Source organism: Alternaria rosae (assembly GCF_020736505.1).
Source record: "Alternaria rosae strain MPI-PUGE-AT-0040 chromosome Unknown BKA58scaffold_8, whole genome shotgun sequence".
Lineage (NCBI taxonomy): Eukaryota > Fungi > Ascomycota > Dothideomycetes > Pleosporales > Pleosporaceae > Alternaria > Alternaria rosae.
In genome coordinates this window covers 1,037,349-1,052,449 of record NW_025763577.1, presented here as the reverse complement: position 1 = coordinate 1,052,449, position 15,101 = coordinate 1,037,349, and the positions used below count along the sequence as shown (strand labels likewise).

The 15,101-nt window shown below is 51.3% G+C and overlaps 6 protein-coding genes across 6 annotated transcripts; 4 read left to right on the top strand and 2 right to left on the bottom strand.

Moving 5' to 3' along the window:
* Nucleotides 1-442: 442 nt before the first annotated feature.
* On the top strand, nt 443-2,178 carry BKA58DRAFT_461727 (uncharacterized protein; the record flags this gene model as incomplete). Its single annotated transcript, XM_046174817.1, has 3 exons — nt 443-651; nt 1,282-1,375; nt 1,507-2,178. The coding sequence occupies 3 exons, from the start codon at nt 443-445 to the stop codon at nt 2,176-2,178; spliced, it is 975 nt and encodes a 324-aa protein (XP_046022672.1).
* A 972-nt stretch (nt 2,179-3,150) lies between these two features.
* On the bottom strand, nt 3,151-5,224 carry BKA58DRAFT_226493 (uncharacterized protein). The gene is made up of 3 exons (XM_046166375.1): nt 4,721-5,224; nt 3,797-4,671; nt 3,151-3,748 (listed from the first exon to the last, which is right to left on the bottom strand). Exons 1-3 carry the CDS (start codon nt 4,736-4,738, stop codon nt 3,355-3,357), a joined length of 1,287 nt encoding a protein of 428 aa, XP_046022671.1. The 5' UTR covers nt 4,739-5,224; the 3' UTR covers nt 3,151-3,354.
* A 1,255-nt stretch (nt 5,225-6,479) lies between these two features.
* BKA58DRAFT_390020 (uncharacterized protein) lies at nt 6,480-9,941 on the top strand. Its single transcript, XM_046170802.1, has one exon. The coding sequence runs from the start codon at nt 6,854-6,856 to the stop codon at nt 9,626-9,628; it is 2,775 nt and encodes a 924-aa protein (XP_046022670.1). The 5' UTR covers nt 6,480-6,853; the 3' UTR covers nt 9,629-9,941.
* A 520-nt stretch (nt 9,942-10,461) lies between these two features.
* BKA58DRAFT_442510 (uncharacterized protein) lies at nt 10,462-11,103 on the top strand (the record flags this gene model as incomplete). Its single annotated transcript, XM_046173908.1, has 1 exon — nt 10,462-11,103. The coding sequence occupies one exon, from the start codon at nt 10,462-10,464 to the stop codon at nt 11,101-11,103; it is 642 nt and encodes a 213-aa protein (XP_046022669.1).
* A 968-nt stretch (nt 11,104-12,071) lies between these two features.
* On the top strand, nt 12,072-13,172 carry BKA58DRAFT_404285 (uncharacterized protein; the record flags this gene model as incomplete). Its single annotated transcript, XM_046171834.1, has 3 exons — nt 12,072-12,145; nt 12,229-13,128; nt 13,169-13,172. The coding sequence occupies 3 exons, from the start codon at nt 12,072-12,074 to the stop codon at nt 13,170-13,172; spliced, it is 978 nt and encodes a 325-aa protein (XP_046022668.1).
* Nucleotides 13,173-13,518: 346 nt separating this feature from the next.
* On the bottom strand, nt 13,519-14,382 carry BKA58DRAFT_461720 (uncharacterized protein; the record flags this gene model as incomplete). Its single annotated transcript, XM_046174816.1, has 2 exons — nt 13,519-14,142; nt 14,203-14,382. The coding sequence occupies 2 exons, from the start codon at nt 14,380-14,382 to the stop codon at nt 13,561-13,563; spliced, it is 762 nt and encodes a 253-aa protein (XP_046022667.1). The 3' UTR covers nt 13,519-13,560.
* Nucleotides 14,383-15,101: the final 719 nt, after the last annotated feature.

Genomic DNA, 15,101 nt, shown 5'->3' with positions numbered 1-15,101 from the left:
TGCCGACGCGTAACGTTGGCGCATCATGTTGACGGCAACGCATCTTATGAAAAAGAAGTTACACATGGTGGAGCCAAGACCACAACGTATCTACATGCAAGCACAGCCCATGCCACTAACAATGACATTCAGATGCCGGCTCCAGTCTTGGAACGTCATCCTTGAGTCGAGAGTCAGGCTATGGTGAGGCTGTATCGGCCCCAACATAACATTTTACCCCCCAAGCTTTCTGCAGAACTTGACCTCTGGGGTTACACGAAATGGTCGCACGGCGCTCAGAGAGCGTGTATAAGCAGCTGCAAGGTCAGGAAGATCCGAACGGACTTACACGCAGCGTAGAAAGGCTCGCAAGGTACGCGTTCACTCCACGTCACGACCAAGAACACAAGCTGCCGTTGTCTTCACAAACCTACAAGCAAACGAGTATGCTGTCATACCGACGATGCCTGGCTGGGTAGTATCTACGCAAGACGTTTACGACACATCTGGCTTCCTGAACGTCAGCATGAACACAACGGAAGTGTTCTCCTCAACAGTAAGGGATCAATACAGATTCGACCCCTCTGATGTGGTGGTGTTGAGGAACGGCAGCACGGTGCTCAGATACAGGAACGGCAGCACATCTGACTGCTTTGCAGCATATGGCACGCAGTATGTTTCAGCTATTGGGAACTTGTATTTGATTCAGTCAAATTCGACGGTTCTGCGGGGCGCTGATGAGTGGGTTGGTCGACGTTATCAGAACGGCTCTTTCGAATGGGTGCCTGAAACACTAGATACGATGAGAGAAGACCGCGAGGACGATACAAATGTCATCGAAGCTCCAAACTAACAACTTCCGGTGATTAGCACGCCAAAAATGTATCCTTCCAACGGGTGGCGCTGTCTTCCTCAATCTCCTGTCAACTGTAAGTAAACCCGGTATTCGCCAATTACGAAGATGGTGTATTGACTAAACTTTACATAGGCGATCCTGACGATAAGACCGCAATTCCAAGCAATCGGGCAGCGTGGCAGCCATTCGAAGTACCGTGGCATACTGCACTATCGAACAAGTCGAAGAGTTTTGCAAGCTGCAATTCAGCTTTACTATCGCCATAGCGGTTTGTATGGTACTATTGCTTTGCCTGTATTGGGATCATGGCGCGCTTGTAACGATAGGGGATGCGATCGCGGCATTCCTCGAAGATCCAGATGCCGAAACCTACGGCCGTTGCCTGCACACCAGACTAGACGTTAGTCTCCGATGGAATTGGAATGAATATGCTAACATTCCGAAAGTGGCACTCAAAAATGGGCCCACGAGGTTCGCAATGAGGAGATGGAGATGGGCCAGAGCGCCGAGCACCATGCGGTGGTGGCAGACGTACTCTGCGTAAGTCGTGTGCAAGCCGTTTGCGGTCACCTACTCACCTCTACACATACACAATCATCGCTGGACTCAGTATACTTTGCATAGCACTTTCCTTAGAAGGCATGCCCAAAGACCCTGTTAAACTATGGAAGACAGGGTTTGCGACAGTCAACGGTAACAATCTCCTTGACTTCGGCACATCACTTATCCCTGGCGTGCTTCTGGCAAACACACCCCAACTGGTCCTCTCCTACTTGTACATTGCGCTGAATGCTCTCTACACGAACATGTTCGTCTCAGCAGAGTGGGCAAGCTACGTCAAAACACGGAAACCACTCTGCGTTACATCGCCCACTGGCTTCCAACGCGACTCATACTGGCTCAACGCGCCCTTCCGCTACGCTATTCCCATAACTATCATGCCAGGTCTCTTCCATTGGCTCGCATCACAGAGCATCTCCAAAGTTCAGGTCTCCATTACCGACCTACATACGCGCAAAGCCGTCAACGAAATTTCAACATGCGGCTATTACCCCGTTGCGATCATTCTGACCACTGTCGTTGGCTTCACTATTGTAGCCGGCGCCTTTGTCATCAGCAGGTTCTGGTGTCTGGCTGGTATACCTTTGGCTAGTAGCTGTCCTGCTGCTATTAGTGCGGCGTGTCATGCGCTGTCGGAAGATGTGAACGCTAGTCTTTTGCCGGTACAGTGGGATGCTGTTACACATGGTAAAGCGGGCGAGGACGGTGAGGAGCCGATCGGCCATTGCTGTTTTACGAGCTTCCCGGTTGAGATGCCTATCCCGGGGCGGTTGTACGCCTAATGCACATAAATCACACAATACTCTCTACACGGTCGCAGCTCTCATGACATTAAGAACATGACGACGATCAACCTTCATTAGAGCAGGCAAAAATGGTCAAGCTAACGATATGGCGCTTATGTCAACGGTAATTCCATCCGAGTGCAGCCCTCTTCTTATCTGCACCTGTCGACTATCTGCCCCCGGCCCTTTGCAAATATGTCACCACCTATCAAGACGTTGATCCCGCTCTTAGAGCTCTCTATCGCTAAGTGCGCGAAATTCGGAAGCCCACAGTTTATTATCACTATCCTATAGTACTGCGACAACCTAGAAGCGACAGAGAGACAATAAGCTAACTACACCCCCTGCATTTTATTCAACTTATACGCAGGGAGATACTCTGCGAAAGGGAGAAGTATCGCATCTCCAAGAACCTCAGAGCTCTCTACCGAACAGTTGTTGGTATTTTGCTTCGCGCATTGCTGCTGTTTCGTGTCCCCGAATTCCCTGCTCGAAGAGTATCTTGACTTGTTCAACCATCCCCCGAACTCGGGAATCAATCAATGAACTCGTTCCCCTTTGTTGCAGTAGGTTCCCCAAAACTCGTTCCTAGGGAAACGGCGCATTGATAAAAAGTCGAAAGTTGGTCGGTAACGCAACTATATTAGTGTTGTCGTCTCGACAGTCTTGTAAAAAGATTTGCGCCTTTGGTATCCAGAACGCTTTATCTTTCTCAGACAGCGTGAGAAGAGATTCCCCAGTGATGAGGACTTCCAGAGCTACCATCCACTTCAATGCTGCCCCTTGCCGATGCGCATCATATGATCGCAGATCAAATGCCCACTGAACCTCAGGGATTTAGTTGGTGTGGGGATGAAGTGTAGAAGAAGAAGAGCACGGCAGCTCCGGCCATCCGCGATGGACTTTCTTACGATCCTTGTATAGATTGGTGCATGGTTTTAGATGATGAAACGATTATTGTCCGATAAATTCCCCGATGTAGCTCAACGCTTACAGTTGTCGTTGCTTATTACGCCGAATAACGTGAGGCGACTCGAACGATTTTATAATCCAGCCTTCTTCTAGATCTAGCACTGCTCGATGATGGTACATATAAAATCATCATGCAGTGTTGTTCTGGAACATGCTTTCCACATTCTATATGGAACGTTTGTACAGGCCGGTCTCCCACGACTACGCCGCCGCACTATTCTCCGCCAACACCCCATTCCCCGTCGCCAGCTCCCCCATAGCCTTCCCACTCCCCTTCTGATTACTCTTAAAGTACTGCGTAAAATCGTGTCTAACCTGATGTATCGTCTCTGCAACGCTCTTTCCCCACACGGGATCATCACTCGCCCTTTCACACATCTTGAAGAACTCCTTCCTCTTCTCCTCGTGCTCGGGGTCCCAGAGGCGGTGGAAGTTTTCCCGCGACATGGGATCGATCATTTCGCGCCAGATCTTGATGCGAATCTCGGAGTACTTATCGAGAATAGAGTCGTCGAGTTCGTCGAGGTGGATACCGGTGAAGCAGTCGTAGAGGGAGCCGACGTCGGCGAAACCACCTGTGAGACCCATGCCACCGCTGCCGTTATGTTAGTAGAGTCAGCGCATCAAGAAATGGAGCACATACAAAGGATTACATAGATGCGCTGCGTCGGCGACTAGTAAGATTCTGCCCACGCGGAAGCTGGGCGCGCATCTTTGTTGGAGCTTATAGGGGCTCATGCTCTTGAGTTTGTACTCGTTGGGCTTGGGGTGGCCGGGCAGGATTTGCTCGTAGCGGAGGGGCTGGCGTTTCACGAGCTCTTCTTTTGAGAGGCCTTCAGAGTCGCCGTATGTCACTCGCCAGAGGCCGTCGTTGGTGATCTTCGCGGCCATGTACCAGTCGGTGGGGTGGACGATGAAGTTTGAATCCCAGAAGTCGAATCGTTCATCGAATGGCAGGTATACATTGGTAGCGACAATCTGCGCCTTGAGCGTCTCTCCAGGATATTCCTTCCCGAACAATGCTGTGCGGACACCACTTGATGCGCCATCGGCACCAACCAGATAATCGCCTGTGAACTTCTTCTTCTCGCCTCCTGTGGTTTCGACAACCGCCGTTGCGCCGTTGTCGTCCTGCTCCACGCCGACCAATTTGTGGCCCCACTTGATCTCGGTGTTCGGGTAGCTCTCGAAATGCTTCACAAGTAGGGGGCCTAACTGGTCGAGCGGAAGCACCACCATTGAGTATTTCGAGTCCTCTGGCTCGCGACCCATGCCACCTAAGAAAGTCCCATCCTGCAATCGCCAGCATACACCTCTGGGGTGGAGCCCGACGGCGCGTACATCGTCTATGATGCCTGCCCGATGGAAGTCGTAGACCGCTGAAGGTGCATAGTGCGCAGCTCTCGGGTTGTCATTGATCTTGGTATCCGCATCGAGGATGGTAACTTTAATGCTGAGGTTTTTCGCTAGGAGGATTCCGAGCAAAAGACCAGAGGGGCCAGCTCCTACGATGACGACCTGTTGGTGTTAGTGATATGCACATGCAAGCCATTACGGAAGAACGTACGTGATTAATCTTCGGCATTGTGACAGATTTGGCCTACTGCATGCAGATGATGAGGAAGTATATTTCAACTACATGTCATCCTTTAAGAAATTCAGATGACATGTCCATTATGGTGGGGCTGTCACATCCCCGCCTCCAAACTTCTCCATGCCATTTCGCAGAGCGTCGGCTGAGCTGCAGCTGGCAGGTGCGGGGAACGAGTCGACTGCCCCACATTCATGGATGGTAATCGGCACCGGGACATCGTGGGACCGGACCGGCACTTGGGCACGTGATGCGCTGAGTAATGATAGCCGTGATAGTGGAGCAAAGGGTCTTGGAGCCGCAACAATGCTTCCTGCAGGGCTGGTGGATCGTGAGGTAGCTAGGTATGACGTAAGGTAGAGCACGCGTCTCCCCTGATGATCATGACTTCGGCACACGATTGAGCCCGACAGTAGGCAAGCAATCGTTGCTATAGCGAGGGCGTCTTACGAAGATGGTGACGAAGACATTGCGATACACATAAGAAGTGTTGGGAAGACGTGGCCCACGCTATCGACACCTGGAGGTCGCGAACATTGTGGAGAGTGGAGATAAGTCGTAGTGGTGGCAGGTGGTGAGATCCTGACAGAATTAGAACGCACCACCCGTGCGCGACGTCATGATCATGGCGTATCGTCGTGTCCATCGCACCCAAACGCCTTAGCATGTGACGATGCGAGCGACACCGAAACATGCGCTCCGACTTCTCTCGCGGCGCATTGTTGTTGGGACCGTGAGATGCGCAGGGACTCCCGGGCTCGCGAAATAAGCTTTACCGGCCCTTCAGAGAATTTGAGCCGCAAGTTCGCTCTCGTTCGCCACCAACTCGACCACACCCCAATCCAACACCATGCGACGACCTAGGTAATCTATCCATCGCTATCGCGTTCAACGCATTCCTTTTCAGTGCGCCTCCGCTGCCATGACTCAACCGCGTGATGTACCTAGGCGCTGGTTAATTCTCGATCAACGTCTAAGAGCCATTGCTCCACCCATGCTATCATAGCACTCCAAGCTCATTCCCACGATGCCCCTAGGTTTGCGACGATTGGGCCGACGCGCGCTGAGAGGCTTGGACGACCCAGTTATACCCACTGTCTCCTTATCTCGGTTTCCCTCAACCAGAATGTCCCAAGCTTTGGCACCACGATGTCCACTTTTCTTGCTGCGCCGACATCCGTCCTGGGTATGGGTGACTGCAAATCTTGGCTGTAGCGGTGTCCGCGCTTTGTCCAGTGTCGTCAGTCCAAGAGCTTCATCAAACATTGTGCAATACTGCTGCTATCATGTTCCCTCAAAGTCGTCGTACGCCGACTCCTGACGGTTCCCTAAAAACTCTGCACGTCCGGCCAATGCAGGCGTCTTTATACTCTGATATCTTCGGCACGCTTGCGGCTCTTTTACATCGGCCTTCGCGGATTCCCTAAAATATACTTAACGCCGGTGCAGCCACAACCGCTGCAGCGATCAAGGTTCTGGAAGTTTGGGCTACGATTTCTGGTGCCTGTCGCGATTTTGGCGCTCCCGACGTTCCACGTCCCCTGCACTTTCCGCTCCACCCTCACTCTATCAAGCTGACGAACCCGACACCGAACCTTCTGGCCGCTGTGTTTCGACTAGGAAAATTGGGTCGGCACGCCACTACAGAGTTTGAGAACCCTTGCAGTTCCGTTCGGGACTACGCGACACACCATTGCACTAGAGGCTCTTATCAATCCCACGCAACATTAGGAGTACTCGCCTTCCATCGCGATCCAGCCTTTGACTCGAATCAACAATTCATTTGTACCTGATTTCCCATCATTACCCTATCATTATTCAAATTCTAGGCATCATCGACACGCAGGCCGCAACAACCAGTCATACCCTGTTTGTACCTTGGAACTCACGATACTTGATAGATCCACCTGCAGGCGCATGAACGGGACCGGATATCAACTCGCCTATTGAGTACCGCCGCCTGCTTAGCGCACAGTCAGCACTCACCACGTGCAACGTTGTATGCACCGAGTCGCGGAATCCGGCGCATTGGTCATTATTGCGAGCGCACTGGCTACTCCTGAAGCGCCCAACTAGCCCACGATAGTGCCCAAACAACACAATATCATCATGAATCCCTCTCAAGACGCCGGTCCCTCTCGTCAGGCCAATTTCGAACTCGAGGACCAGATGTCCACCACTCCTGGCAGGAAGCGTGTTGGTTGGCATGCAGAACATCCCGCTGTACGATCAACACAATCACCCGAGGACACAGGCTCTGCTGGGCAAAACACCCCTCTCGTGCGGAATGATGTATCACATGATGATCTCCAGAAGATCCGTGCCTCGCTACGCTTAGCTCTTGGGAACGAACATCTACCAGAAGAGGTTATCCAGGAACCTATCACTGCTCCAAAGGATGTACAGAAACCCCGACCAGCCATACGGAAGCCAGGCCCTCGGACTCCGCCCCCGGAGTTCTACCTCAACGACCAACCAAATCCATTCGACGACCAGAATGCGGCGGCAACGCCTTCAGTGCACCAAGATCTCAAGGAGAGATCCGGCCTCGCTGCTCAACGACGTGCGGCAAGATTGTCGAAGTCAGTAGGCACCTACTCCGCTCCAGTATCACGGCGAAACTCCAACGAGCTGGCTTCTCCACCAGTGGAACTCCAGACCCTATCAAAACAGTACGAATCAGTCGGCGAAACAACCGACGACGACGATGAAGACCCGCAATTCATGAAGCGAGCATCTATGCTCCTTCGTCAACACACCATCCGCGCTGCTAATGGACAGCCCGCATTGAGCGCCGAGGATCTTTACCATACTGAAGCTCCATTACGGTCAGGCCAGGTGACACCGGATGCTATGGAGGTTGAGGACGAACACGTCGTTCGTCCTACCAAGTACCGGACAGGAGTATTGGGTACTTTAATGAAGATGTCTAGTAACGCGGCGCCACCACCATCATCTTCGTCATCACGCCGACCCATCCATCACCGAACCCTCAGCACCAGCACGTTCAGCGGAGCTTCAACTGCTGCGAACTCCCCCAACCCCTCACCACCCGCTTCTGGATACTCCACCCCGCGTGGAGGCCGTCCGTGGTTCCGGAGTCACTCCAACAATCAATCCGCAACTTCCATCTCGCATTTGGTCGGATCGTCGGCGCACAGCTTTGCGGCGCCTGCTCAACAAGAGCTGGGCCAGGAGTATGACCAACAATACAAGAAGACAGCGGCACGCCCTGGCATGGGCAAGCGATCCAAGTCAGATGAGTCCATACTCCCATTCAAGAAGAACAAGAGGAAGGAAGAGGAGATCAAGATCAAGATTCATCTCGCTGGTACACTCGCGCGTCAGAACTATCTGCGCAAGCTGTGCAAAGCGCTGATGATGTACGGAGCCCCTACTCATCGACTTGAGGAGTACCTGAACATGTCGGCTCGTGTCTTAGAGATTGAGGCGCAGTTCTTGTACATGCCTGGCTGCATGATCGTTGCTTTTGATGACTCCTCGGTTCACACTAGTGAGGTCAAGCTCGTCCGAACCAGCCAAGGTGTTGATCTCGGCAAACTACACGACGTTCATGAGATCTACAAGGACGTGGTACACGACAGAATCGGCGTCGAAGAAGCCACACCTCGGCTAGATGCTATAATGGGCCGCAAAGCTAAGTTCAACAAATGGCTTCGCGTGCCAATGTACGGTTTGGCATCCGCAACTGTAGGGCCTTTCGCGTTTCAGGCTCGATTCGTCGACCTCCCCTTCTGCTTCCTACTGGGTTGCCTCATCGGATGGCTTCAGCTCGTCGTTGCACCCGGAAACGATCTTATCAGCAACGTCTTCGAGATTGGAGCATCGGTCATCACCAGCTTTGCGGCGCGCGCTCTTGGATCGATTCGACATGACGGGAAAGAGATCTTCTGCTTCAGTGCCATGGCTCAGTCTAGTATTGCCCTCATCCTACCTGGTTTCATGGTGCTTTGCGCATCGCTGGAGCTCCAAAGCAAGCACATCGTCGCTGGATCTGTGCGCATGGTCTACGCTATCATCTACTCCCTCTTCCTTGGTTTCGGTATCACGATCGGCACTGTCCTATATGGCATGATGGATCACAACGCTACCTCGCGCACAACATGCCATGAGCCCATGTCGACCAACTTCTACTATCTTTTTGTCCCTGCATTTGCCATCTGCCTGCAGATCGTCAACCAAGCCAAGTACAAGCAGATGCCCTCCATGACTGTCATTGCTTTCATCGGCTGGGTTGTCAACTTCCACAGCTCAAAGTACTTCAAAAGTAACGCGCAAGTCAGCAACACGCTTGGAGCACTGGCGATCGGTATCGCCGCCAACGCCCATGCTCGCTTCGGTCGTCACATCGAGAACTGGGGTCATGACACCTGGGAGAACAAGCTGCGACCCCACTTCGTGAAGGTGCGGAAGATGTGGCAGAAGAAGAATCACGGACCGCTCACACTCCGTACGCAAAAGGTCGAACGATCGGCTTATGACCCAACCCACACTAGCAGCGGCCACACATCACGAGCTAGCTCAGTCAGCGACTTTACACCTCATACTCGCAAGATTGGCTACGGTCTTGCTGCAGCCGCCATGTTGCCAGCTATCTTCGTACAAGTCCCATCTGGACTCAGCGTCCAGGGCTCCCTCGTATCGGGTCTGACTTCGGCCGACCAGATCGTGCGCAACAGTACTGGCAACGCTACGACAATCAGCAGCGCCGACGTTGGCGGCAGCACAAGCATCAACTCCATCGCTCTAGACGTGGGTTTCTCCGTAATCCAGATCGCTATTGGTATCACAGTAGGCTTGTTCCTCGCTGCGCTTATCGTTTACCCACTGGGCAAGAGAAGGTCGGGGCTGTTCAGCTTCTAGGAGAGGCTGCACACATCACCGGCCTTCTTGCGCACATATTTCCTCGCTTTTTTATCTTCTCAACAAGTCATCCGCGACAGTTCCCTTAACACCTCAGAACGCATTTCCTTTGTTGTTATCTTTCAGAAGCAAGCGAGTCTAGCATTTGCAGGCGTTTGGGGTCTTGTCTTTACATATATACAGACAGCTTCTGCGAAGCTACGAAATGGATTAGAAACACGATTTTCGTATAATGTATTACTATGCGCGCCGCTCTCAGGCTGGGCCTTCTCCAAACAGTGCCGCTCTTTCCGAATTTGATGATGTCACCAGGGTGCGGTACCATATGTGGAATAGCGCCGCTTGGCACCCACGCCTCAGATCGTCATCGTCGTCGCTTGCACGCTTCTGACTCTCCCAAGGTCGTAGCAGATTGTGGCCATTACTCGTGTGATATCAGCGCACAACTCTGCGCAACATGTCTTCAGATTCGAGTCCTGTCATGCCGCAACACAGCGTGAGTGTTGGGGTGCCGAGGCGCATTGCTACCCCGCAGGCTTGCATCTCCAGGGCTATTGGCATCCAGTAACATGCCAAACGCGTACCCACACGGCGCCTTAACGTGTACTTTACGGCACGCCGTGGCTGAACGCACGCCAGAAACCTGGTTCATGCCACGTAAGGCCGAAGCCAAACATCGGTGTCGGTGGTTGGTAGCTCCAGATTACAAAGCTCGCGAGCTACACGTCCGACCTCATGCGCAACGACTCCATACTAAAGTATCGTGAGCATATACATTTCCATCACGAGCAACTCACCTGACAGCTTTCCAACTCACCACGCAACCGACCATTATGACAGTAACACAAATAATACACTTCCGCGCACCCTCCGCCTCGGAAGCCGACGCAGCAGCCCATGCCGCCGTCAAAGCCCTCAAAGGCGCCAAAGCCCCCGAGAACTACGTCCTAGGCACCCAAACCCAGGACAAGCGCAACTTGCAACTGACCTCGGAATGGCACGACCCCAAAGCCGAGTCCTCCAAGGAAGCAAACACGTACCGCGAGACTGTCATCAAGACCCTCGGAAACCCCGACAAGATGTTCCACGTCACTTTCAAAGACGGGCAGTCCGCCTTCGACAACAACGGTCCCATGTCCTCTCCCTTGGTGGAATTCGTGCAGATTTACTTCCCAGCCAGCAAGGTGAACGAGTCGTTCAGGAATAAGATTGAGAAAGATTTCATCAAGTTCAATGATATGTGTGCGAAGGCTCTGAAGGGGAGTGGAGGGTTGACGTATGGATGGGTGATGGAGGAATTGGAACACAAGGATGTGAAGAAGGAGAAGACGAAGTGCTTTTTTGTGGCGAGGGGGTGGGAGGGTATGCAGTATTTTGAGGAGGCGATCAAGAGCGAGGAGTATAAAGAGGCGATTGGGATACTGTTGGGGTGGGAGGCGCCGTGGGAGTTGTGGCATGTGAAGAGGGAGTATTAGGTGGGGAGAGAACTGTGGGCTAAGACGTGGCGGGGCGTGACGCGCCAGTATGAGCCAAATAGATCCCGCGACCTCAAGTCACAATTCCCGTCCCCATCATATAATGGGAGATTTTAAGCATCGTTTGAGCTGTTGGTACTAAGACAGTCAAATGATGCCTAAAAGCTCCCATCATATGATGGTGACATCGTCTGTGGGTCATGGTATAGGTCATCCCAGTACCATGGGATCGCGATACATGTCCTGCTAACACAATCATGCCCTTTACCGCATTGAGCAGCGCTAGCCGTATAGTGTGCGATTAACTACGTGCCCACTTCTTTGTTTGCAATCGCTTTTACGTGAAAGTTTGATGTCGTTAGAAGTAGCCACTGTGGTTGGTCGACGCACCACCCGCCCATACTTCGCAGTACCAAAGGTTGGCATTCTACAAACTTTGTTGGAGATAGACGTATACTTTGACCCCGAGACTATCTACTTATCATAATATAACAGTGTGTATGCAGCAAAGCAAAACGATTTGTGTTATGTTCTACAAAATGTTCTTAGAGCCCGACACGTACATTGCCTTAGAAAACTGTCTACTTTCTAAGATGTAACGGTTTGTTTGCATCAAGATATGACACATAGTCTAAATATCCTCAGTGCCAACACAATGCATTCGGGAAGGCTTAATTGGATTGTTGCTCGCTCTTCGTCATCGCAGTACCAGTGGACGAAGTGGATAGAACGGACTCAACCAAGGTATCGCATCGCGCTCAGATGTGAGTCAGAGGAGTGAAATCGTATATAATGACTGTATTCCCGGCTCTGTTACTTGCACAACTTCAACATCAGACAGTACCTAAGATCTTGACGCTAGTACTAAAACACATCCGCGAACTACAAATCTTCACAAACGCTTAACTAAGATGCGATAATACAAGTGTAAAGCGTTACCGTACTTCCATCTCGACTTATCCGAGATTATGGCCAACATCAAAGATCTGAAAATGCAGTGCAAGATTACTGAGCTGCGAAGCGCTGGGCTACAGGAAAAGTCGTAAGTTTGACACTTGCAGACCTTCCTGCCTGTCTTCGCAACAGCTCATGTAGTATCTGAATGTAACTAACTGAAACGTTCAGGTATCGAGAAAATATGTTCTGGACTGCCCTGAACGAACGTTTCGGCACTAGCAAGCCAAAAGTCAGCAAGCTAGAGGCTAGTAAGCCAAAAATTCCGCAGATCAGACGCGAACAAGACACAAGCGCAATGCCGCACGCGTCTTCAAGCATCGCCTACACAAACATGAGCATGGAGATGAGCGACATGCTTCCAATGGAGCTTCGCGACATGATATACGGAGACATCATGCCCAGCCATGTCAAATTCAGAAAAGCCGAAGCTGGCGGTATATTTTTCGAGAACGTGGACGATGGAAAACGTTTCGACCTCGCTCATTACAAGGGCTTGGGCCCAGCTATCTACCTGGAGTTTGTCGCGCGCTTCTATCGCGCGACCCAATTCTCCCTCGAACTTCCTAGTGAAGAAGAGAACATAGCACTGTTTCTCGCTTCCGGTACATCAGGACTGCAACTTGATCTGAATAAGCTAGTCTCGAGAATCTCGCTTGATATTTACGAGCGCCACTTTGAGAAGATGGAAGAGAAAGGGCATGAATTCGGCTTTGACACTCCGTTTACAAGAGCCTCGCCGCCCATCACCGAGTTATTAATGCGCCAAGAAACCCCCAAGATGGTTATTAAGCGACGTCTCGATTTTCTCACCACTTTGCTGCCAATGGAAAGCAACAGCCGCATTCTCACAGTCGCCATACAATACGACGTAAGACACAGGAACTATCTGCTCAATATCCTACTGCCAATCCTCCAAAAGCTCAAAAACAAGGGCTGGAGACTAGATCTGAAGCTTGAGGATTACGAGACAGCGTCGGGCCGATGCGCGAACTTTACTGAGAACACGCTGGACTTCACGACGAAAGGCTGCTTGGAAGGTGTGCAGAAGTGGCTTCAGGTTAGTAAGATGTAAGCGGTATACAAGATCACCACTGACTTTAACCAACAGATGAATGCATGAACAGGAAGGATTTGTGTACAAGCACCCTGAACAAGAAGGGAACGGGCATCTCTAGGGCTATTGTATACCTGGCATTGGAAATGACCCAGATGTCTACATCACCTCCTAGAGTCTGTGAGGTTTCGTTTTCGTGCTGATGTAGACGGCAAACCATGAGTTGATAGAGCACTTTGTCCATACGGAGCGCATATGTTGCTCAAGCATGCCGAACGTCAAAACATTACACATCTTGAAAGTTCTCAACAGCCGGTATCTGGAACTCCAACTCCCTGTCCCGCCATACCCCTTTTGGCTTCTGAGCCCAAAAAGCTTGCCTACGTTCGAGCAAGTCATCCATACTCATGCTATCCCTGCTCATGACCCACGACCACTTCTCTCGGCTATCCAAAATCGTGTCCATTCTTAACCAGATCCTGGAGGAATGGCAGCAAATGCTTCATTAGCATCAGCAGCAGAAGACGCGATATGAGTTCAAAGTCTTCTGTATTTTCCCACTCTTCGAATTCAAGGTCTTCTGGATGGTCGATCTCCTCAGTTTCGAATGGGCGCTCATGAGAGGAAGACTCCTCAACTGCCTCCATGATGTGATCTAGCAGCAGGAAAGACCGTCCTTTACAGTTGGATCGAATATCTAGAGTAATTCGAATCCCTTTCTGTATGAGGGTCTGTAGCGGTATAGGCTCGTTCAGGATCACGTCTCCAGTGACAATTTGCATTATGGGCTGCCCTGGATACTCTGCAACTCCCTCGGCCGATTCGAGGTTGATCTGGTTTACTGGTATCTTGATATGAATGTTGCGCACCAGTTCTTTTGGAATCAGGTGCTCGTATTCCCTCCAACGGTTCTGACTGAGAAACCGTGTGAGGTGCTTCACACGGCAGATGGAGAAAACGGTCTCGCGATGGAAGACCTTCATTTTCCCCTCGGCAAACTTAAGGCTCACGATGTTGGTGTCTAGGTACTAGGGCGTTTTGCAGTCCTCTCCCTTGAATTCTCCGTTCAGAGAGTTGGAGGTGTATACTCGTTCCAAGACTTGTTGGGTGTTTGCTTTGTCTCCCAAAGGGTCTTCTTGTTGGACATGGTTGACTTCAAGTACCTGAGGGTATGGTTCAACATAAGCGTAAACGATGTCTACAAGCTCCATGGGCAACTTTTCGGAGATAAGGTCGCAAAGTTCCCTCGCTTCGGTATTGCGCTCCATAACAAAACTAAGCTCCGCTTCAACGCGTGCCAATCTTGCTTCAGCAGCTTGAGCTATAGGACGGTGGGCTAACAGGCGTTTCTGATACAAGGCGACATGGGCAGCATTGTCTGGATTGTACATGTGGTCGGCCTTCCGCGCGATGAAGCTCTCGAGTTCCGCTACTCACGCGTGCTTGGACTGAAAATCTTTCCTTAGAGTTGACGCGACGTTCCTCAGTGCAAGGCAGCGAAGCCGGTAGTGCTTCCGCTCATCCTTGGCACATGATGTCCGTCCAGACAAATCGGTGAAGCTGTCGACCTTCCAAAAAGGGAGTTCGGAGTCCATCCCTTTGCAGTTTGAGGGAGCCGCGGCTGTGTCTAGCTTGGCAGTCGCTTTGTTGTGTGGCGCAGATATAAGAGATTGACTGAGTTGATTGAAAGTAATGATTGGGATGGAGCGTCGATAAAGTTTAAGTTTGGGAGATTTTGTTATGGGTTACAAGCGTAGTATTCACCTACACTTGTAGTGAAGGTGGCCAAGCTGCGAGATTTTACGACGCAATTCACTCACTCGTCGTGTTGACAGAGTGTTTTCTTGGACGCACATTACTTTGAAAACAGTTGACTCGAGTGTTCACGGAATAGCTCGTTGAGATAGCTGCAAAGACGTGTCTTGAGAATGCCGAAGCAATTGACACCATATCCTTCCGACCCCATGAACGCCAGAAGAAAACTACC

Bases quoted from the DNA above. Each gene is read 5' to 3' on its own strand.
- BKA58DRAFT_390020 (XM_046170802.1), top strand. From the start codon at position 6,854: ATGAATCCCTCTCAAGACGCCGGTCCCTCTCGTCAGGCCAATTTCGAA.
- BKA58DRAFT_226493 (XM_046166375.1), bottom strand. The intron at 3,749-3,796 runs GTATGTGCTCCA...ACATAACGGCAG, and splicing joins GCGCATCTATGTAATCCTTT to CGGTGGCATGGGTCTCACAG.